At 36.6% G+C, this 23189-nt stretch overlaps 1 protein-coding gene and 1 long non-coding RNA gene across 2 annotated transcripts in view; one reads left to right on the top strand and one right to left on the bottom strand.

Annotated features, from left to right (window-relative positions):
- Positions 1-1068: 1068 nt before the first annotated feature.
- Positions 1069-19495, top strand: ACP3 (acid phosphatase 3). The gene is made up of 11 exons (XM_023919334.2): positions 1069-1243; positions 7016-7111; positions 9022-9108; positions 10046-10198; positions 12685-12783; positions 13234-13338; positions 14386-14518; positions 15909-15991; positions 17688-17794; positions 18342-18511; positions 19294-19495. The coding sequence occupies exons 1-11, from the start codon at positions 1130-1132 to the stop codon at positions 19410-19412; spliced, it is 1266 nt and encodes a 421-aa protein (XP_023775102.1). The 5' UTR covers positions 1069-1129; the 3' UTR covers positions 19413-19495.
- Positions 2355-23189, bottom strand: part of LOC111923547 (uncharacterized) — a 36049-nt gene continuing 15214 nt past the window's right edge. Inside the window, exons 2-8 of the long non-coding RNA XR_015275899.1 lie at positions 11323-11418; positions 11009-11140; positions 10751-10844; positions 6353-6429; positions 4039-4267; positions 3060-3659; positions 2355-2518 (exon numbers count right to left, since the gene is read on the bottom strand). This is a non-coding gene — a long non-coding RNA (uncharacterized LOC111923547). The remainder of the gene's footprint in view (positions 2519-3059; positions 3660-4038; positions 4268-6352; positions 6430-10750; positions 10845-11008; positions 11141-11322; positions 11419-23189) is intronic.

The raw sequence follows: 23189 nt of genomic DNA, 5'->3' as shown, positions 1-23189 counted from the left end.
ACAAAATGGATACATAAGGACATTCACACAACCCAGAGGAGAGAATACCTGAGGCTTAGTGGGCTTTAGGGCCCTAAAGACGGAATTTCTGGTAAGTGGTAAAACACCTGTTGTAGAAAATACTGCTGAAGAGAGCTCAGCAGAAGACCTGAGACAGGTTTGGGTGTGATAGTAATGTAATGAGAATACATAAAGGACCTAATGTTTTAGCATTTAAAGAACTCTACTAATAGATCTCTGCAAACTAATTCACTCAAAAAGTGCTTTTGAATCAAAGTCTACAGGTATCATTCTTCTTATTTTATAGAGAGAACGTCAGCAGAGACAAGATTAGCAATCTCCTCAAAGCCACTGAGCTACTGTCAGAAAGAGGGTTTTTAATCAGTAACAGTAAAAATGTGAGATCCAGGGATTGTTCACAAGAAATTTCTTAAAGATTTGAGGCCAAAATAGATCTCAACATAAGCAGCTCCAAAGGGGAAGTACAGGAATACTTCAAGGGAAAAGAAAAATAACACAAACAAATTGAAGAGCATATAACTGCCCAGCAAGGATCTTAAAGAACATACTTGTCACAAGATCTTTTTGAGTATTTTATCTGAGGGACTGGCAATTTTAACCCACATGAAATGTTGTTTTTAATAGTTATTCTGATTTCACAGGGAAAATGTTGAAGAGGGGGAAAAAAGGGAGGGTGAGGTAGCTGAAAATTGGACTAGCTGAGCAGCAAAGAGAAACAATATTGTCTGGTTTTGGTTCTTAGCTCATCCTCGTGGCCATGATATAGTTTGGAAAAATTCCAAGTACTGAGAAGTTGAAACAGAACAGGTAAGTTGAAACATTAGGAATGCTTAGCAATTTCTTTGTATTTTAACTTCACCTTCATACTCTAAAAGAGAAAAATACTAGAGGAAAAAAGGGAACTGAATAATGATTTGATTAAAAAGAATGTAAACAGTAATTTGAAAACAAAGGGCAATGCAATTTGTTGCGTAGTCACACAACATTCCTCTTGGATTTGAAATGCACCAGCGGCAGTTCCACCCCTTCTGAAAGTACAGCCTGACGTCTTGCAGTTTAGCCTGAGCAGCTGCTGGAGCTACAAAGTCTTTTTTCCTCTTCTGTCAGGATGGGTGCGATACGGCTTCCCAACTTGTCTAGGATCCTGTGTTTTTCTTTTCACATTACTCTCATTCTGCTTCAACAGACTACTGCAGCACGAGAACTGAAGTTCGTGGTTGTAGTAAGTAGATTTGTTCTATGTTTTGTTGTGGGGAATACAGGGACAGAATTACATGCCTGTTGAATCAGACAAGGTGTATAGTTTCTTTGCCTGTCTTCAAACTTAGGAATAAGTACTGCTGCCCTTTTGCTAACTGAGTTTAAAGACGTTACCTTAACAAGGATAAAAATGTCTCCAATTATTAGAATTTTCTTTTCCTAATCTCCAATTATTATTTCAAGATAACTGACTGTGGTAGAAGCATACTGCAGAGGAGTTAAGAGATGTGAAGTCCACATTTACCTATTCTTCCTTAGTTTAGCTGACAATCTCTCACTTAGTGCATAGTGTGAGAGCTCATGATTTTGGACTACCTCTTCTATGCTTGGAGCTGAAGCTTATGCTTTTACAGAAGTTACTACACATCAGCACACAAAATAAATATTTTCCATTTCACAATAACTGAATTGTCACAGCAATATACTGAGAAGCAGAAATAGACAGGCATTTTTAAGTAGAGATTTGAGAAACGTGTTGCCTTAACTTCAGTTAGGCTGAAAACAGCTGTAATAATTCTTATGCTGGGCCATTTCTTCTTTCAAAGCAGCTAAACACGACTTAAATGTCACTTTCCCAAATACATCTAGAAAAAGAGACATTAATTCAATGTAATACTTTGAATTATGAAGGTGAACCATAGTCCTTTCCATTCTTTTTTTAAATAAAAGGTATAATGATAAAGAATAGTTAGTCCAAATGAATATTTTCTGTACAAAGTTGAGGGGATTGGGATGAACTTTTATAAACAGGCAATTGAAGATCTTCTACAGCCTTACTCTAAATGAGACATTATGTGTGCATACTGCTGTGAGGCAGAAATACTGTGTCCAAAACATATCATCTGACTCTAGATAAAGTATTTCATGTGTAGCCACATGCATTGTGCACGCACAGCTTGGAGGAAGGCCAGAGTGCACAGGAAAAACCAGTTCCTACTCCTGCTGAGACACCACACATAGCAGGGACCTGACGCTAATTCTACTAACATTCTGTATATAGAAATACATTTACATGTTTTTTCAGTGATAACAGGAAGAACTAGACAAAGCTGAAAACAGGTAGACAGCAAGCCTTGGAGCATTAACTCCTTGAAAGGAATGAAATTTTTATTGAATTGTAGCTGTTATTGTGTTACGACAAGCAATGGTTTTGCAGAAAGTTACTGGAGATGGTTACCATTATGGAGATGGAGGCTTCTTATCCAAAATCATCGGCTTACCATAACTGTGCAGCCACCTAACAAAAAAAAAAAAAATAAACCCCAAACAATTTATAGGGTAGCTTATCCCAATAAACACTAAAATAGTAGGTAAATTTCATTTAAGCTGTCTTCCTTTTACTCCTGTTACTTTTGCTTAGGCTGACCAATCACATAAAATGTTACAATTGGTTTAATCTTATCACAATATACATCTCTTCTCTCAAGGCATGGTTTATGTATGCTCGATTGAATTTTCATAGAAAGAGACTTGCTAGTACAAGTAAATAGCACAGGAATTGACCCCAGAATATATCACTAATATAATGGGATATAATGAGAGTATTGGTACATTTGAGGTAAGTCTAAAAGGCATCTTTCTGACATACTTCAATAGCCATTGTCAGGTTGTCCTTTGTAAGTTACTATGTTTTCACCTGGGAGTATTACTGCCTTGTGAAAATTGTCATAATGACTTTCTAAAACTTCCTTAGCAGAACTGCACAATAGAAAATACTGCAGGGGAGAAGAAATACAGATAAAAGTTTGCTTTTGCTCACTTCTAGAATTGTACGGTACCTAGGATGGGGTCTCACTTTCTTCTCACAACTTCCAACTTTGTGCTGATTCTGTGCATTTTGATTATTGGCCACAAGCCCTTTTCTCTGAAAAGCTCTAATTCAAGCCAATTTGTCAAAATGCTTTCTCAATTTCTTTGCTTACATGAAAACATCAGCTTTTACCGTAACTCTTGTGCACTGAATTTAAGATTAAAGGCAGAGTTTAAATAACTCAAGTTTTAAATTTAAAGAAAGAGGAAAATAAAAAATATGTAGGACAATCAGGCACCTAAGTAGAAATGAAATACTGATTTATCGCCTCTGTTTAAAAAAGTTCCGACCTGGACCTTTTGCCTCTACACACACACACACACATTTCACCTGTCACATGTACAAAGAGGTGTGGTTTCTGAGGCACTGTGGTTTCATCATGTCTTTGTTCTTGTAACTCAGGATAGGAAGCGTTGACTGAGCATGTTATCTCAGCGTGATTTGTCTAATCAAGCCAAGCCATCTGAAACCTTGACTAAACATGTCCAGCATTTCTACATCTCTGGTTCCCCTGAACTGGCAGCATGATGGTTTCACTTCACTTTTGTTTCTTCACTCCTATTGCTGGCTGCAAAGCAAGAAATCATTTTTTTGCAGTTAAGTGTGTCAATAGAAGTGTCTGCAAGAGGCTCACTATTATTCAGAGACAGATACTTTGCTGTATTTCATGACATTTCTAAAGGAAGACATTATGTATATATGTGTATGCCACGCATGCCATATTCTCAGTGCACCCTCTCCCCTACATCAGTTTGTCTCCAATATGATTTTTCACCTGACAACAATGGAAGCAAATGCTGGCCAAAGTCTGAGTCATGTGGCCATTTTCATATGAGCGATCATGCTCACAAAGTTACCAAGAGTACATGGATGAACCCAGATACCAAATCAGGTTCAAGCTGTCTCAGAGTAGGAGAGGGTAATGGGTTTGGTAATTATCCACCTACTGCTTTTGAGAACTGAGGTGAAGCGCTTCAACAGGAGTGCCAGCATTAATATACCAAGCAGATGGGCTTTGCTCTTCTTGTGTACATTCCCATTACAATCCCCTCCTTCTTGATTTCTGGTGTCTTTTCACTATTTATGATGCTTCCTTGCTCCTCTTCTCTCATTCTGCCATGTTCTGTGTCTCCTGAAAGGCCAGGAAGGCAATCTCCAGGCCAGGAGTAATAAATGCTAGAGCACACATATTATTAAATTAATTGGAAGAATCAACTTATTTTTAACAAAGTTGAAATTATGAGTGTTGAGAAACAAATATTGATGAGTAAGGCAAGATCTGTAGGGATACATTTTCTCTTCCTATCAGGTGTTCTAATGACAAACACAGTTTCAAACTTTGGAAAAAGTCTCCTAAGATGTAGCTGTGAATGAACGAGTTAGTCTTTCAGGTTAAGTGGTTGTTCATATGGTTGTTTCATTTGCAGCTGAAGCAAGGAGTAGCAAAGAGGTTGGAACACATACAAAAACCAAGCTAAACTTTGTCCTTCAATTCCTAAAAATGGGGCTCTGCTTTTTTAAGTGTTTGTTCCCTTCTTGCTGCTTCCAGCTTAGTGTTCATATCATATTTATGTGACACTGTACAATGAAGGTGCAGAAATATGAACAAGGAGCTGAATGATTCCTATCTTGTGTAGACTTAAAGGAACGGTGCTTCTTTTTCGAGGAGCACACCCTCCACTCCTTCAATTTCTTAAGGTTACAAAGAAATAAAATACTTTTCTTTATATCTCCTGCTCATATATTCAATAGATCTTTTCATCTTGGTTCTTTTGCACACTAACCTCTATTCAGATAAAATGCTGCTATGTTCTGGCTTATTGAAAGCTGTTAGGGGTTGACTGTTGTGACAGTGACTGTTGAGACACACTCAGGGTTATGTCACACATTAAATATAAAACATCACAAACCAGTTTAAAAATCTAACACATTGTCAGTAATGTTTCAGTAATAAAAAGGGCATCTCTATGGCCAAGCATTGATCTATTGTTAAGTATTGCCTAAAATATGCATAAAAATTAGTCATTTAAACATGTTAGTTTGAATAATTGTAAGTTACCTATAAAAGTTCTGTGAAGCTGGATAATTTAACAAGGGAGGATGCAGCTATATTGTAATTGGGAATGTAACCTCCATTCTTGACACAGGTACCTGCTTGTCCAGGAAAACTAATGAATCCTACCTGACACCTATGTACATCAGCATAAGGAAATGAGCAGTAGTACAAAAGCCCTTCTCACTCATTTTTCTTGCACTCAACTGAATCAGCTACCAGACAATGTAGCTCTTTATTTGGTCTCCACTTCAATACAGGTGAACTGAGAAATTGCTATTAAGAACCAACTGAGATTCCAAATTAGTAAGAAAAGAGATTTAAAGAGGATTAAAATTTGCACAGAGAAGGAAATAAAAAAAACAAAACCCAAACAACAAACTTGATGATGAGGGGTAAAAACCCTCCTTGATTTGCTGCAAAATATTCATTTCAGGTTGGCCACATAGTGAAATTCAACTAACAAAAACATAATAAGCAGTCTCCTGCATGTTCTAATGATAACTTTAGCAAACCTTGTTGTCTATTGTAGAAAATGAAGACGGAGAAATCCAATTCTATTTGCCTTTAATGGACAGAATTTTCCATCTCTGAAGTACCTGCTTTAGCACAGGTTCATATACATTAGTAGAGAAGGCTGATGGAAAGGGTGTGTGTTGTAATTAAAACATTGTCACAACGCTGGTGTTTACTTTGAAAAATATAAACATGAAACATCTCCAAGTGGGAGTGGCAAACTAACTTGTGTGTACAACCCTCTCTGAAGTCTGGGCAAGAATGATGTGGCTTAATGAGGCAATGGAGAGTATTAATTATAAGCAAGTTATGTACCACTGAGGTATTAGGGCATAAATGTCATTTTATTAACAAATATACCATGCTGCTACATTGTCATTTTATTGTGCTAAATCAGGTGATGGGAACATTGATAAGCAAAGGTTACTTTTCCAACAATTTGGGTCAGCATCCTGGAAGGTTGTCTGGATCCCTGTGAATTTGTATTCCAGCATTTCCTTTCATGTGAAACTTCTGTGGATTTAATTTTTCTAATCCCATGCAGCATATGCTTCGGGGAGATAATTCAGTTTTTCAGAACCATTTAATCTAGGGTTGTAATTTTCTTTGTATGCTGGAATAAAAATACAAAATGTTCATTTAATTTTTCTGATAAAAAATCATATGATTGAATGTATCACACTAATACTCACCATGCTGGAGTGTCCAGGACAGTAAAGCAACCAAACTCTTTGCTCTCACTGAATTTGATAGAAATAAATCCTACAGACTTTAAAAAAATATTTTTATTTATGCATTTAAAAATTTAATAAGGTAAGTATTATTTAAGTAAGCTAACAGTGCAAACATTTATACTCTTTAATCATTATATTTTTGGATGATTGAGAAACTGAGAATAAGATCTGTGTGTACATAGAACTACTTTTAAAGACACTGCTATGAAAAAAAAGTTACCAAAAAATTTCAAGCCTTTTGTCTATGACAAAGTTACTATATACTAATCTAAACACATCAGTAACTGGTTCAATATGCAGAAGCACTGAGTTTCCAAAATTCAGTCATATTTCCTGTCCATATGCCTAGCTGTGAACACAATCCCAACATTAGCATCTTGGGTGATTAATTTCATGTTCTAGGAGGAAGAATCACCAGGCTTATGCCTACTTAATTCCTATATAAGTATACATATTCTTGACTGTAAATAATGTATTCACATTCTACTTGACCAGGTTTCTGCAGACTCTCCGATATTTTAATTTGAAAAATTTCACTGGAAGTATAATGACTTCTAGTTAGATACGGAAGGAGTGTTGAAAATAATGAACTCAGGGGGTTTTTATTGCTTACATTGTCAGCTTTTCCGACATGGTGACCGAACACCAATTGTAAACTTTCCAACTGATCTACACAAAGAAAGCGAATGGCCCCAGGGATTTGGACAACTCACCAAGGTATGTTGACTTTCTTAGAAGAACTTAAAAATGCTACTAAAAGAGGAAGTGGGAAGAGGTTTTGTATGTGTGTCTCAAAAGCATTAGCAAATCCTAGGTTCTGATTTTTACTATTAGCAAATACCAATACCAGCAATTCATAAACATTTTTGCAATGTTATTCATTCAGCTATTGCTAAATTAAAATCCTGTTCATCGTAGCTTTAGAATTATCTTCCTAAAAGCAAAAACTTCTTGATAGTGTGTCTGCATTCAAATAAAAGGCAAATTTAAACACTGTACTGTTAACACTGATGACGTTCTAATGAACATTAAGTACTGAGCCCTGTGACAGTGCAAAGGCATGACACCTGCCCACCAAGTCAAGTGAGGAATCCACATCTCATCATTGGACTGACAACCACCAATTCACAAAACAAGAGAAGCCTTGCAGGAGAAGGTTGCTTCTGGGGACAATGTGTCTTCTAAAAAGGTCACTTGCAGTCCAGAGTTTCACTAGGATACACTGTACCTACTTGTTGCTCTGGCATTTTAACATCAAGCCTTATCTCTTTGATTGTATTTGACATAAGCTCTGGAGCAAAAGGAAGCCAATACATATCCTAATAATACTTTGTCATGGTGCAGAAGTACAAACCAGACAGTTCAGTGTCTAATGTTCGAAGGGGGGCTTGAAAGATCTGTAAAATTCAGATAGTGAAATAATGCATTACTATCTTATTACTAGCTTATGTACTAAGATATTCCTGCTTTGGCACTGACTTTTTTGAGAGCTTTTTGCTATTCTGCTATCTTTTTAGCAACAGAAGTAGTAGGAATGTACTTCTTTGACAGTAGAAGTTAAAAACTTCAGCTCAGGCTTTAGAAATTAATAACAGAAAAGAGTGTGCAGCCTAAGACAGCTGCAGGCCCACCAAGGCAAAGACTGAAGAAGGCTACTTAAGGCATGAAATATAAGCCACAAATTTATAAGGCTGAACAAATAACAGAGCAATGACAATGATAAACACTAGGTTGTCAATCATCCTCTCTCAGCTGTCTCTATATGATATATATTGTAAAGGACAATGTTGATGGATGTCTACAGATCTACATCACTGTGGATATTTGTATAGAATCAGGGGTATTGCATTTCTGTAGCAGATGTTGCAATCTTAGCCTTTCAGAACGTATTATTTCTTCATAGATATAAGTGAACATTTCTGTTAAAGATTCTAGATCACCTGCAACATACGCAGCTGTTCTGATTTTGGCTTAGAGAGAGCTGGTATGGAGTTCTGTTTTGAATTTGTGCTAAAAACCATGCTGATAATGCAGGGATGTTTTTGTTACTGCTGAGTTATGTGAGCATGGCTTACATAGATTCACAGGATTTTCTGCTTCTTGTACCATGCTGCATTTGTCTTGGGGTGCACAAGAAGTAGGGAGGGGATACAGCTGGGACAGCAGATCTCCAGTGACCAAAGAGTTATACTGTACCATAGGATCCCATGCTCAGCATATAAAATGGTGGAAAAAGAGGAAGGTGCAGACATTCAGCTTGATGTCATTTATTTTCTCAAGTAACTGGGATGGAGCCCTGCTTTCCTGGAGGCTTAACACTTGCCTGTCCATGGGCAGTGGTGAATAAATTCCTTGTTCTGCTTTGCTTGCATGTGTGGCTTTTGCTTTGCATATCAAACTGTCTTCAAACCCTGGAGTTTTCCCACTTTTACTCTCCCCACTTTTACCAGAGGTGAGTGAGTGAGCAGTTGTGTAGTGTTCTGTTGCCAGCTGGGGTTAAACCACAATAATATTACATTATACCAACAGTTAATGATCACTTAAAAAGCTCAAATAGGAAAGACACTTCTACATTAAAAGTTTGTAGTCACCTTAATCTAGTAGTCACCCATATGCTTTCCTTACAGACTGGAATGCAGCAGCTATTTGAACTTGGACAGTACATGAGGAAACGATATTCCAGCTTCTTGAACAGCACATATAACCGGCAAGAGGTATAGAGCAGATCTGTCTGCAGCACATTTTTCTGGCATAGCAGAACTATGGACTTATAAAAGCACATTATCATACTCATTTCATTAATGGAAAAATTAAGGTAATAGAAGGACATTTTTGAAAGTCATACCTACATCAAGGTGAAAACACAGAATAAAGTCTAATTTTCAGCGCTTACATTCTATTTGGGCCTTTCACAACCTAATTTTCTCAAACTGAACAGCTCCAGGATGAATGAGCTGGGAATTTATAAAGTGTATTGACTATTATTGTTTTTCCCTGTTGAAAGGTAAATGCCTATCCAGTCATGTGATGGGCCATGCTTACACACTTCCTCCTGTAACAGAGAGCTCTAACAGCTGTTTGGATGTACTTATACAGTACAGATCCACTGTAGGGAAGATCCCTTTAACATATGTTAACATATGTATATCACATATAACTATAGGAGGCATGCATTGTGAAAAGGTATGAAAGACCTTTGCTATGCTTCCAAGACAAGTTTATGTTTTTTGAGTGTTTTAACATTCCTGAGGTATCACTGATAGATCATAGAATCATTTTGGTGGGAAAAGACCTTTATGAATTTCAAGTCCAACTGTTAACCCGTCCACCACTAAATCACATCCCCAGGTCTACACATATCACTGTTCCTCTGAATCTTTAAAGAGGGAGAACATCCTTCTTTGAAATCATGCTTTCTTATTCTTTCAGTTGAGTCTGAGGGTTATATTCCAAATTAAAAGACGCCTTGGCAATTCCATTTGTGAAACTGAAGTAGGGCCCTGGAAAGCTGAGTTACAATTTCACTGTTTTGACTTTATGCAAAAATATAAAACTGAAAACAAAAAGTCAGTATTGACAAGTTGGGTAAAATTCCCCTATTATTTTATAGTTTTCATTTTATCTTTAATTTTTTTGCCATTCTATTTTCAGTTTTACATCCAAAGTACAGATTATGATCGCACCATTATGAGTGCCCAATCATATCTTTCTGGCCTCTTTCCACCAACTAGCAGCCAAATTTGGAACCCTGAACTTCTCTGGCAACCCATTCCAGTTCATGTTTTTCAAAAAACAACAGAGCAGGTGAGTACTGACTAGAAGCATTCTATAAAATCTTAATCTTTCACAGAAGCAAAAGATCAGAAAAAAGGAAAATATCTAAAAAACATTTTTTAAGCTTTTTGAGTTCAATATAATAGAAAATATCAAATGCAGCTACTGTCTGAAAAGTATGTCATAGGTCAGCTGTAATAGCTACATGAAAATCCTCCTTCCATACTTGCAGAATACCTGAATTGGCATACACTCTACCATTTTCTCCAAGGTCATTTCTTCTGGCTAGAACACTTTTGAACAGTATTCTAGGGAAGTTGCCCTAAATCTTTACAGGAAACAAGTGCTTTTCTAAACACCACTCAACTAGGCAGACCTCGTCTCTTTGGCAAGTATGTTCCACAGTTTATTCAAGGAATTAAATTTTCACCAGCCACTGTAATGACCTCAAAATTATTACCTCCCTATTCTGGTAGCATTTAGACATTTTAATTACAGACAAGGGCTCTTTTATGCTCAGTGCTATAGAAACATTTAATGAAACCCTAGCACTTCTCTTGCAGATCATAAGAGTAGACCTACCTGAATAACAGGTCCTGTAGAAGTTTTACTTAATGTAGCTCTCTCTGGCTGACTCAGGTTCAGATTTTAATTTCACTTGCTCTTGTGACACGGACTGTGTAAAGAACAGTTTGGCCAACAAGGATAAAAAGCTATTGAGTGTAATAACAGAAAGCCTCATTTACTTCTGGCTTTGAGGACAGAACTTGACTTTAAGGAAATTTGTACAAATCCCCTACTACATAACTGCCCGTCACCAACATCAGAGGATGGACTCACTCATTAGGGGGCTGTCACACCTCTCTCCCTTTAATGTTGCTCCATATTTGGAGACCATGCTTGAAAACATGAAAAGGTTCCCCCAAACTGGATTAGGCAACGTGTGATTCAGCCAGAAACTTAACCCTGTTCCTAAACAGAAAAGAACATGGTCACTGTTATTTAAATACAGGACACCAGAGGAAGTTCTTTCACCAGAAGACCAGAAAAGTATCAAAGTGGCCATATAATACCCCAAAGCCCCTAGGGGAATCACAATGAAATGAAATAACCTGTTTGATAAAGACAAGCTTATTAGTAGGAGTCTCTAATACCTCATCACTTCTGTGGCTGCTTCAGGAGTGGGTATTGATGCTTCTCTCAAACACACCTCTGCAGCAACTCCAAATGCCCTTTCTAATGCAAACCACCTGGAAAAAAACATTGTTCCCTTGTTAAACCAAACAGATGTTTGAAGGTATTTTCAAGCCCCAAGCAACACAAAGTGGGAAACTAAACCCAGCTGCAGTCCTGTAAAAAACCATAATCACAGTTTATTTTTAAGCCACTGAGATCTATCAAAAGTTGACAGACAACAGTACTGAGTACTGCTTAATGAAGCCAAAGGGAGTGGCTTAATTAGTAACACCTAGAGAGGGATAATTAAAACATACAATAAGAGAAATATTTGTTATCGTGTAGTTAAACAACGTTTCCCAGTTTCATATTGCAGCTTTTGAGATTTCATCCTCCAGTGTGCTGCTGTCACAGAAAAATTGCACCCTTGGAAACCTATCCAAGTGAAAGTGGGCTAGGGTCATTTGGTATCTGCTGCCAGCTTCCCTCTGGAGACTTGCAGGAAGTGCAGTCTGTTAATGGTATAGGATAATACTAGTGCTGGGTCAAAAATGCTCTAGTGATGTGACATAAAGTGCTGAACCAGCACAAGTTTGTTTTGTTTACCATGGTTTTTCACTGACATTTTATGCTGTATCAGGTGTCATTTGTCTTTCTGCAATTGATATAAACCATATTTGCCAGAGCTCAGAGAAGGTTATTTACATGTTGTAAATAGTAAATATGTACTATCATGTGACCTTGTAATGCACACACTTGTAGTAATTAAAAGTGAACCACATCCCTAAAGAAGAACAAGCCCTCAGACTCATAGCTTCTTGATATTTCAGGAGAACAATTTGTCAGTCTTGTTTCAAGTTCTGTCTATTAAATGGTACTTAAAATGCTTACCATAATCCAGTGGTTATACCCAAACAGATGAGACCTGAATGTGTAAATGGAGAAGCAATTTGAGTTCCAGTACCAGGTGGAGTTAAGTCACATCTGGGGGAATGCAGAAAATGAGATGGAAATGGTAGCTTTTTTAAATTTCTGATCATGGACCCTGACCCATTTCTCAAAGCAATCCCCTGACAGGCATGTGCAATTTCTTTTTGTCAAAATTAGTAAAACTGAGGGAAATCAAGTTATCACAGACACAAGTAGCCATTTGAAAGTCAAGTTACCACAGTCCATCACCTGTGTTAACTGAATTAATGATTAACAAACAATTATTGAATAGGTCTAGCGCAGCCATGAATCTGTCTAAAAAATATTACACCATTAATCTCAGCAACAGAAAAAACAGAGGGGTGTTGATAATTTTAGAACTATTCTATGTTTTGTTTTTCATGTTTCAGAGGCTGAATTTTCCTCTGCCCAACTGTCCTCGTTTTGATGAACTTCAGCATGAAACACAAACATCTAAAGAATTTCAAAATAGAATACAACCATACATGGTAAGAGAAAAAAAGCAAAACCAAAAAACAAGCAAACAAACAAAAACCACCAAGATGTGAGAAAAACGTAGATAAGTCGTAAAAGTTATGGAATTGCATTTTTTCCTTTTGTTAAAATGCAAAAACAAAATGAAAAAAATTAAACTCCTGTTTAGGTAGATATGAGAGAAAGGTTCTTAACCCAGAGGGTGGCTGGGCACTGGAAGAAGCTCCCCAGGGAAGTGGTCACAGCACCAAACCTAACAGAGTTCAAGAAGCATTTGAACAATGATCTCAGGCACATGGTGCAATTCTTAGAGATGTCATGTCCAGGGCCAGGATTTGGACTCAGTGATCCCTTTAAACTCAGCTTGTTCTGTGATTCTGTGAAAAGGTTGGGTGTTAGTGAATCTATCTGCATGTATGTTCCATATGTATTGAGTATTTGTGGTATTCACTTTTTCCCCACAGGATTTTTTACAAACAATGGCAGTTAACACAGGGCTTGAACTAAATCACCTTAAAATCCTGGACAATTTCCAGCTCTGGAATACATATGATACTCTACATTGTGAGGTAAAAAATAAATCAATAGATGCTGGGGAAGAATATAACTCCAACTCTGGGTTTCAATTAAACCATGATAATGTGTTTTCACAGGAATGAGTTGTATTCTCTCCTACATTTTCTTTTTCTCTTTTTTTTTTTTTTTTAATTTTTTTAATTTGAATCTAAATTATATTTTAGTGCTTTGGTAAGATTACTGAAAAACATGGTCTACAGCTTGGGAGACTGTCATTTCCACTTCATGTTTGAAGAAGTTACTATTCCCATTATTCCCTTTTTCCCTTTCCCAATATGCTGCTATAGAATTATTCAGCAAGATGGCTGTAATATATTTGTGATTTTTAACAGAGAAATTAAATTATTAGCTTTAAACTATCAACAGGTAAACATCAAAATACTTAAGATTTTGAACACAAGAGATCATGAAAGATCTATCAGTTAAAAAAATTTGAGACAGTTATTGCTACCAGTTAAAAAAAAAGCCCAAACTGACCCCAAGCATGGAAAAATTCCATTTGGCCCCAGTCATTACCAGCAGTGCATGAGGGATTTTGAACATATCCTCCACAAACTGAGGTAATTAAACATGATGAGACACTGTCACTATTACATGACAGGAGAGTGACACTTGTCTCTAATTGCCCAGTGATAGAACTGGTATGTGGACAACTGTATGGAAAGGAAAAAAAAATTTGATATTTATAACCTGAAAGAATTTATTAGAATTTATTAATTAGATCTTTATGACCAGAGAAAGGAAGAGAAGAAGACATATATCTGCAACATTTTCTACCAAAAACATGTATCTCTATAGCAAGAACACATTATACCTACAAAGAATCTCCTTCACACAGGTGCTTCTGCTCTGCCCATTCACTCACTTCAGGCTGCTCCCCATTTCCACAAAATGTATTTCAGAGCATGCTCTGGAGTAAAACCATGTTGTGCAAAGAATGGCAGGACAGCCTCAGAAAGTCTAAACTAAGTAGCGTGAGGGTAGATGATAAGTTGACGGAAACCAGTGAATTATAAACAGTTTTTGTTTTCCATCACTAGGATATTCACAATTACACTCTCCCTGTATGGGCCACTGAAGATGTAATCAACAAGATGGAAAAACTGGCAGAATTGTCCTTAATGTCATTATTTGGTGTTTATAAAACAGAAGAGAAATCACGATTACAAGGAGGTAAATAAAAAATGCATAGCTCTGAGAAATGAGGAGATAATGCAACATCCTGTCACTTATTAATGCAAAATTATTCAAACAAACATTTGATTCAAAACTATGGACATTGGATACCATACTAAGAATTTAAATATGTGCTGAACATCAGCACTTGCATGGATAAGCTACTGCAACAAGGTGTAAAAATTAATATCTTCAGGTTTTCCATTTTTTTTTAAGGGATTAGGAAATATTATAGAAAACAAAGGGAATAAATCAGGCCTTCATTACTTATCATGATCATTACTTATCATATAATGATCATTATGATCATTACTTATCTTATAGTAAATTAGATTAAGTTGTTTCTCCAACATTTCTTCCAGTTGCTTCCTGTTCTTCGTTTTCCCCTTTTATGTACTGGTTATACATTGTGTCAAAACACTGGCAACACATTTGTAGCTCTCTGAGTGATATAAAGCTGCTCCAAAACATTAGAGAGGTTCCAGCCGTGTCCATGCTGCAAGAATTACAAGAACTGGGAACTACTGCTTAGCTCCAAAACTGAGGCATGTAGACTGTGCTGCACATTCTGACACTACTTCAGGACATAACCCAGGAATTTCTCTTTTGATCCCCAGGTATCCATGAGCAGGAAATCCAAACAATTGAGCTTGAATCAGGAACATTTGAGGCTAAGGCTTTCTAATACACCTACTGTGCAGCCTAGATCTAGGTAAAGAGTTATTAGCAGACCCATCACCTAGGCATACGCATGTCTGGATCAAATACATAGTAATTACAAGCTCCAATCTGCAGTAAAGCCCATTAGTTAGCAGATGACCATGTCACATGGTCAGGACTATCCACCTAATGCTCACTGGCATACCAGTTACATCCTCTTTCCTTAGAATGACATAAATTGTGCTTCAGGGAATTTCTGCTGTGCTTACCCATTGGCATTAGAATACCTTTGGACTGGAGAAGTACAAAAGAGCTTTGGAAAAAATGAAGAATCAATAACATGTGACTTGTTGGAAGTAAATGGTTAAAATATTTCTTTGGCATGTAGGCAGGAAGAGACCAGCACAGCTGTCACTATTCCAACACTACAAACAAAAATAGGACGGAAGGATCTCAGCATAACAGAACTGGAAGTGTCATTATCCCCAGTTCTCAGGATGGTTCTAGATGATTTCCTGTGAATCCTGCTTCTTCACTTGACCTGGATGATGAATCATATATTTCTCCTCTGTAACATCTTCTCTGTAGTTATAAAATTGTTGTAAGCTAAAAAAATGAGTATGAGGTCTGAGTAGATATCTTATATTTGATACTCACAATATTTTGGTTTTTGTTTCCATTCAAACATTATACCTTCACTTGCCACATTTTTTTCCATCTTTTTAAGGTGTCCTTGTGAATATTATTTTAAACAGTATTAAACAAGCTGTCAACTCTTCAAAACCAAGAAAAATGGAGGTCTACTCTGCAGTGAGTATTTTCATCTTTCATAAACCTTGCTTTTATTTTGCCAGTAAAGTAAGTTGAATGAAAGAATAATATAATACAGTTTAATTCAGTTAAGAAGCTGAACACCAATCAGTACAAGAACACAGTTTAGGCATGGGTCTCACCTCAGTTTTAGTTAAACTATATTTGGCAAAGAAAACTCCATATTTTATCATTCATTATTCCTACAACCTAATAGTGAAGTTTCTATTAGTTGCACCTTTCCTGAAGTGCTCCAAAACTGGCACATAGCAAAACTTCAGCTGTACCTCCAAACCTCTCCTCTGTGGGTTTTTTTTCATTACTACTATTATTATTTTATTTATTTTAGAGGGTGAAGAGGGCCACTTTCATCAGGCCAAGATCTGCTTAGCTCATTCATTATTCTGTCTCTAGCAAGGGCCAAAGGCAGGGATGAATGTGAGAATAAAGCCAGCAGAGAGTGATAAAACATTCCAGAAGTCTGTGTCTTAGGGACTTCCTGAGATAGAATTTATCCCTGTGTTTAGTATCTCTGGACAGACTATCTTCCATCAACTGGCCTAATAACTTTCTAGATGCATTTATACTTTTGGACTCTGCAACATCCTGTGACAAAGGATGTGTTAAAGAAAAAAACTACTCCCTCTTTTATTCACTTTTTCTGGGTCTCTAATGAATTTACTATTTTCTGTCACTCCTCTTCCATAATTCCTTTTCCAAGACACACTGATACCTTATTTAATCTTTTCTCCTATAGAAACTACTTGATACCTCAAGTCTTTCTCTCTGCCCTTTCTACATGATTCTAGTGCTACCATGTACTTTTTGAAAAGGAAAGAGCAGTACATCCAGATTTTTCACTTCTGCTTTAATACTCTGAGTTCAAGTATACTGTTATTTTTGAAACTTATCAGCCTAAAAAATTCCGGAACCTGAACAATAATTAAACCATAGCTGCTAGACGATAATATAAATAGGTCTAGCGCATATATATATATATATATATATATATAATGGTGCTTGCAAAATTTATGCACCAAAGTACCAAAATGTTTGGACTTCCTGACTTCCTGCCTTCAGCTCCTCTTCCTATGATCCCTGCAAATGTAGGGATAATGACTAGACAAAGAATCTGTATGTGGGTGGGTAACTGATTCCATAAAAATAGAAGCCAAACTGAGATTTCATTGTATGAGTCTAAATAGAAGGAACAATTGGAAAAAATCTGAAGTGGAAATGAGGAGAATAGTCTCTGCACACAACTATTTGTCTGGTACACTACCTGAAAAAAGTACTTGTACCTTCTCTTGAAATGCCCTAGATTATACTACTTTACACTGCCTTAATCTGACCTTGGACTAAAAAACACCACTGAGGGAAGGAAAAGAAAAACTGGATTGAAAAACTAGATTTATTACTCAAACCACATCTTGCTTTCCCTCAGTGTCTGTCTCCAAAATCCTGCCAGATGGTGTAAGACACATACTGCAGTAACTCCTTGGAAATGCCTCCTGTTGTCTGTAGTAATCAGTTAACATGTTTTTCCCAATGGTGAATATACTGAACACATTTTTATGATCAAATTTACACAGGTTTTCTTTTATCTTGATTTCCACTCTACTCTTGTCTCACTACTCTGGATGAATGCTAGTTGACTTAATTGACTGTAAAGGATGAATTTTTTTGTCTCCAATAGCATGACACCACAGTGGGGGCCCTCCAGATTGCTCTCAATATTTTCAATGGAAAACTGCCACCATATGCTGCTTGCCAGATTTTTGAACTCTACCAAGAAAGCAACGGGCAAGTATCTTCTTATCTATGCAATAAATAGTGTTTAGAATTTGCTACCCTCTTCTCCCAAACCACTTTTCTCTCAAATATTGTGAGAAGGTACAATTTTGATTTAAATAGATACATCACTGACCAACCCATAGGCAAAAAGTCATATTAAAATTAGGGAAAATTACATTTTCTGGATGTGAATATGTGCTCTAAAAGACAGGAAGAAGAGGTAAAACAAGCCCTCCTAGAATGAAAAAAATGGTAAAATATTTTTTCCTGATTCTTCAGGTGATAGCAAGAATACTTCCAAGACGTGATTCCCACAGTAAACCAGTTGGCTTAGAACATAGTGCTGGTGCCATTCAAGGAGCCTTCAGAAGGACTTTTTCAGCTGACCAATAACCAGCTTTGGCAAAGTGGGCTTTGCAGATGTCTTCACAAAGCCTCCACTCTTGGAGAACAGGTTCTAGAGTAGGATGTTAGAGCCTATTTCCAACATGCTGTCTCAAAGTAGGAAACCTATTTGAGAACCTTTTTTAAAAAGCTTTTCAATGTTGTTAATCAGGCAATATAGCATCGAAATGCATTATCGGAACGACACTTCAAAGGATCCTTACCTCCTCACTTTGCCAGGGTGCACCTCTTCTTGTCCACTTGAGAAGTTTGCTGAACTAGTTTCTCCTGTGATTACAGAAAACTGGTCAAAAGAATGTGGGAAGAAAGACAAAATGAAAGGTAGTGTAACAGTTCTGTATTTTCCCCATAAGAGATGGTGGCAGATATTTTATCAGGGGCTCTGAATTTTGTACCTTTCACACAATTAATAGATTTCCCTTTAAGTGTGGGTCAGATTTACTATGGACAAAGAATATCAGTAGAAATTAAATTAGTATATTCACAAAAGGAGCTACCTTAAGGCTGTGGTCAAAACTAGATCTCCACTAGTTGAAAATGTCTAAGAGAAGTGTGGATGTGGGTGTTATATAAGGGTCCTGTTCATGTTGGATACATTAGACTTTCTGCAAATGCAAAGCAAAAATAGATTTCAAATTCATGGTAAGATTTGTGCATCTGTGTTTCTGCAGTTGTACTGAGCGCAGCTGATCCATGGTCTACTAGCAGCTGAGAGATGATAACCTCTTCCCGCCTAAATATTATTTCTGGGAGGGAGGAGAAGAACAAGGCGATACATGTTACTTTTCAATAGTCCTGTTATTTCCCCTGACCTGCATTTTGCTGATCCCTGAAGAAACTACTTTTCTTTTTTCATTTACTACATATAGTCCTTCCTGCCCTATGGAAACCTGGGAGTAAGATTTACTTATGCAGAGGAAACAATCTATACATTTCTAGGACTGAAGTATATGTTCTTACATTGCATGTGCCAGTAAATGTTATTTTGCCAGAAATATTTCCATTCTACGTATATGTAATTAGACTGTTAGCTTTGCATATAAAATGGTATACATATATGTCTTTCACTAACTCCCTTCTCAATTATTTTTTGTTCTTGACAGATATTTTTATCGGATTTAATGTTGCGGTTGGCTTGTTGTCCATTTTTAACCTTGTACTGCTCTACCTCCTTTATCATTATGGACGCTGCAGGCTCAGAAACAGCTACCAAGACATTTAGAGTGGAAGTAAAGAAATGAAAGAGAGAGCAGCTAGACATCAAGGAATACTTGAAGTTGCTGGTATCGAACAGTTTGCTATGGTCAGAATAATCTCCAAAGCATATTCAATATACCTGAACAGCTGAGGTATCTGCAGCCTAGCTCCTAAAATTCTACACATCCGCAGTGAGAAATACTGTAGAAACACATTATTTTAGGAATTACTGGATGGATGGATGGATGGATGGATGGATGGATGGATGGATGGATGGACGGATGGATGGAATTACTTCAATTTATATCTTTATTCTACTACTACTATTAATCAATTTTACATCAATCAGTGGGGTGCAGGAATGCTATTGACTCCTCTTTTTTTTATACTGCCTATTACCATTTAGCCCTCTGCTGCTCAACAAGTCTTTCTTCAAAACTTCATTCTGTAATATCTACCTTACTTCCTGTAAATGGCTATTTTGTTGATGGAGAAAAACAGATTTAGTGAGCAGAAGTTTCAATTGCTGGATGAAAAATACTCATACCAGCATTTGGACATACTGTTCCCATGTTTATTTATTCAAATCTATGCATGAGTTTTGACCTTGGCCTTCAGCTAATAAAAGTCTTCAGCCTGCTCCTTAAAGGAGTTAGACTACTGTAGCTCTCACTGAAATTAGTAGAACTGGGATTATCTCTGTCACATATCCAGGTACTAAGCAAGAAGCTTGCAACAGCATCTTGGTCAGTGTCTGTAACTTTAATAATATGGATAAGTAAATACATTAAAATCTATTTTCTGTTGTTACCCTGTTTTCCTATTTTTCTGAATATTCTCCCAGTCATGAATGATCCTTTGCTCTGCATTTCTTTGAGCCATTCTTAGAACAATTCCTCAAGCTACCACTCTTTTCATTATCTTTTATTTTAAATCACAATAACTCCTTTAAGTCCTTGCTCTGTTCACAATCCTATATATTAGCAAGATGTACACTAAAAGTAAGAAACCAGCGATTCTGCTTTTTGTATGTTGATCTCTTCTGTGCATTATATTTTGTTTAGATTGTAAGCTTCTAGTGTCAGGGAGTGTGTTTCTGTAACTGCTTTTGAGTATTCCAAACTATATACATAATAAGCACTAATGCTGCTGTATAAAATCCTACTTATTGTCATATGTTTCAAGACTGAATCAAGACTTTTTCATTCTGTAGCCCTGCAGTGGATAGGGTGAATGACAATACCATGGAGAAGTATCTTTAAAACTTAAGACAACCATACAAACAGGTGCCAACAGCAGGGTCAGCACAACAGATATAATGTGTTCTGTTGAGATTCAGAAAGAGAGAAAGCTGAGGGATGGGGAGAAAGCTGATGTCTGCTTAGCTCAGACACAGCATCACAGCAATGTGGATACACTGCTTCTGGACTGACTTTCACGCACATTCTGTGGGTTGCAATGCGGAGCTCAGAAGCCTCAATAAGCTATCACTGAGATAGTGATCTAGAGATCAGCCCTCAATATTACAGCTGAAATGTGATAAAATTATATATTAATTATGTTAATTTTAGTGATATTAAATACCATACATTAAATACATAATATATCATGATATTAAATATCATATATTAAATAGCATAAGTCAGAGTAACAAATGCTTGTGAGAATATAGCACTTCCCAAAGGTATTTCTTGTAACAACTTCAGTTATTGAACTGTCCACCTTTTGAAAATTATTTCTTACTCAGTAAAAAGCTTGTAGTAATATCCACGACGTTTCCATTTTATTTATTTTAGGAAACATCATAATCAACTGGTCGATTTGAATTTTATATGTTCAGGATTTTTATTGTATAACAAGTTGATGCAAAATTGTCAAAAAGGTGAAAGGCTGTCCCTAAATCAGACAGTTCAGATGTACAATTTTCAGCTTGTAAGTAGTCATTTTGATCCTCATGCAAAAACTTGAAGGAATATCTACATTGCAGTCAAATATATTAAAGCAGCTCTAGGAAAAAAGCCTGAGGTGGCTTGGTTACTATTAGAAATGTACTCACAGTGGAAAAAAATTCAAAGCAAACAGAAAAACTTTTCTTGGCTCCTGTATCTGCATATATATATATACACACACACACAGTCAGTGGTTACCTGATACTGAACTCTGCATTACCACAGCCATAATGCTGCTGGTATCCACTTAAGGATAAATTATGTTTTTTATTAGAGGAAGTCAGATACTTGACAAATGAAGATGTATTGACTGATAATGTGCAGTAAGAACCAGTTTTGAAATATTAGAAAATCAGTCAATTGCACTCCTCAAGAATCAGAATGGGATGTGTTTTTCCAAGATTGCTTCTTACAAAAAGAAGCAGATTCAGACAGAAAGTAAAATGTGAAGTGTCTGAGACATCCTGTCTGGTTTATGCTGCTCAAGCCTAAGCTGTAAGAATTTCAAAAGATAAGGCAATTCTTTTTGCAGCAGGAGCTGTCAGGAAGGAGTTTTATTGTAGGGACACCTTTCTGTTAACAGATAGTCATACTTGAAAATGCATATGCACTTTTAGAAAGGATCCAGTGAACACAAGTTACAGAGAATGTGATGACAAATTCAGATGATGTAACTTCAGAATAAATGAGTGTACATTAAAGATGTAGTAACTTAGTGAAGTAGGCCCTGAATCTCACTTATAGAAAAGATGTTTTGTCTTGCTGTGTTTAAATCAAGTCAAATTTCTCCAGTGGAGTAAAAGGTTGTACATGTAGACAAGTCCATAGCTTTTTTATTTTTTCAGCTATATTTACAATTTGCTTAGTATAATCTGCAGACTGTTGATGATTAGAAAATATTTTGTCTCCAACCAACTTGTGGCACTGCAATAAAGTACTTTAAAGAAGCAATTCAACATTTTCAATTTTATCTTATTGAAAAACAATGGACCTTTCAGTACATCAAGAATTTCCAAGCATAAGTAAATGTTCAGATTTGTTGCTTCTGTAAGAACAGATTTTAAAGCCCTTCTGCTTTGATATGAATAAAGTTGATGACATGAAGCTCTTCAATTTGTCCTCTAGCAGTGACATAATCTGTCTCTACAATAATTACAGTAGCAACTAGACAATCTGCAGCAGGATTTTCCGGTGTCTATGGTAGACAGTAGTGCACATACAGCGCTTTTCACCTCAGCCAGCAACAACCTTCTCTCACTGAATTGATTTTATTTGGGAACTTCTTTTTTTCACAGGCCTGAATATTGCACACAGTGGGTCAGCACAGAATAGACATCTGACTTCCAGAGTAGTATCAGCTCAGCCAGGAGCACTCATGTTAATTTGTACCAGTAATGTAGTGACATTGGATCCAATTGACAGTATTTCCTCTCACTGTAATGTATTTTCTTAGCTGTGGTAAGAAAGCAGAATGACAAATGCACTCTATTTGAATAATAAAAAAAAAAATCTATTTAGTCCAAAAGTTCTTAAACCTAGATTAAACCCAAAAGACAAGAGTTATCTTCCTAAATTTTCCTCCATTAAAAACAAAACAAAACAAAAAACTTCTACTCTACAAATAATATTAATGATTCACTGTGCTGGAATTTGAGAGTGATGATGAAAGAAGAAACACACTTATTCTTAGGCACATAACCTTGGCCCATACAAATCCATGCCAAGGTGATGTCAGCAATTATACACAGGATTGTATTCTTGGCATGGAAGAGTTAAAATTACTGTAGTCCTTATTGCATTTCTTATAAAGATGGGGATGAAAGATGGACTTTTACCTATAAACAGTTAACTTT

This window comes from Cyanistes caeruleus, chromosome 1, assembly GCF_971803275.1.
Source record: "Cyanistes caeruleus chromosome 1, bCyaCae1.hap1.1, whole genome shotgun sequence".
NCBI classification, from domain to species: Eukaryota; Metazoa; Chordata; class Aves; order Passeriformes; family Paridae; genus Cyanistes; species Cyanistes caeruleus.
The sequence above is the reverse complement of the archived record's forward strand: the minus strand, read 5'-3'. Positions and strand labels throughout refer to the sequence as shown.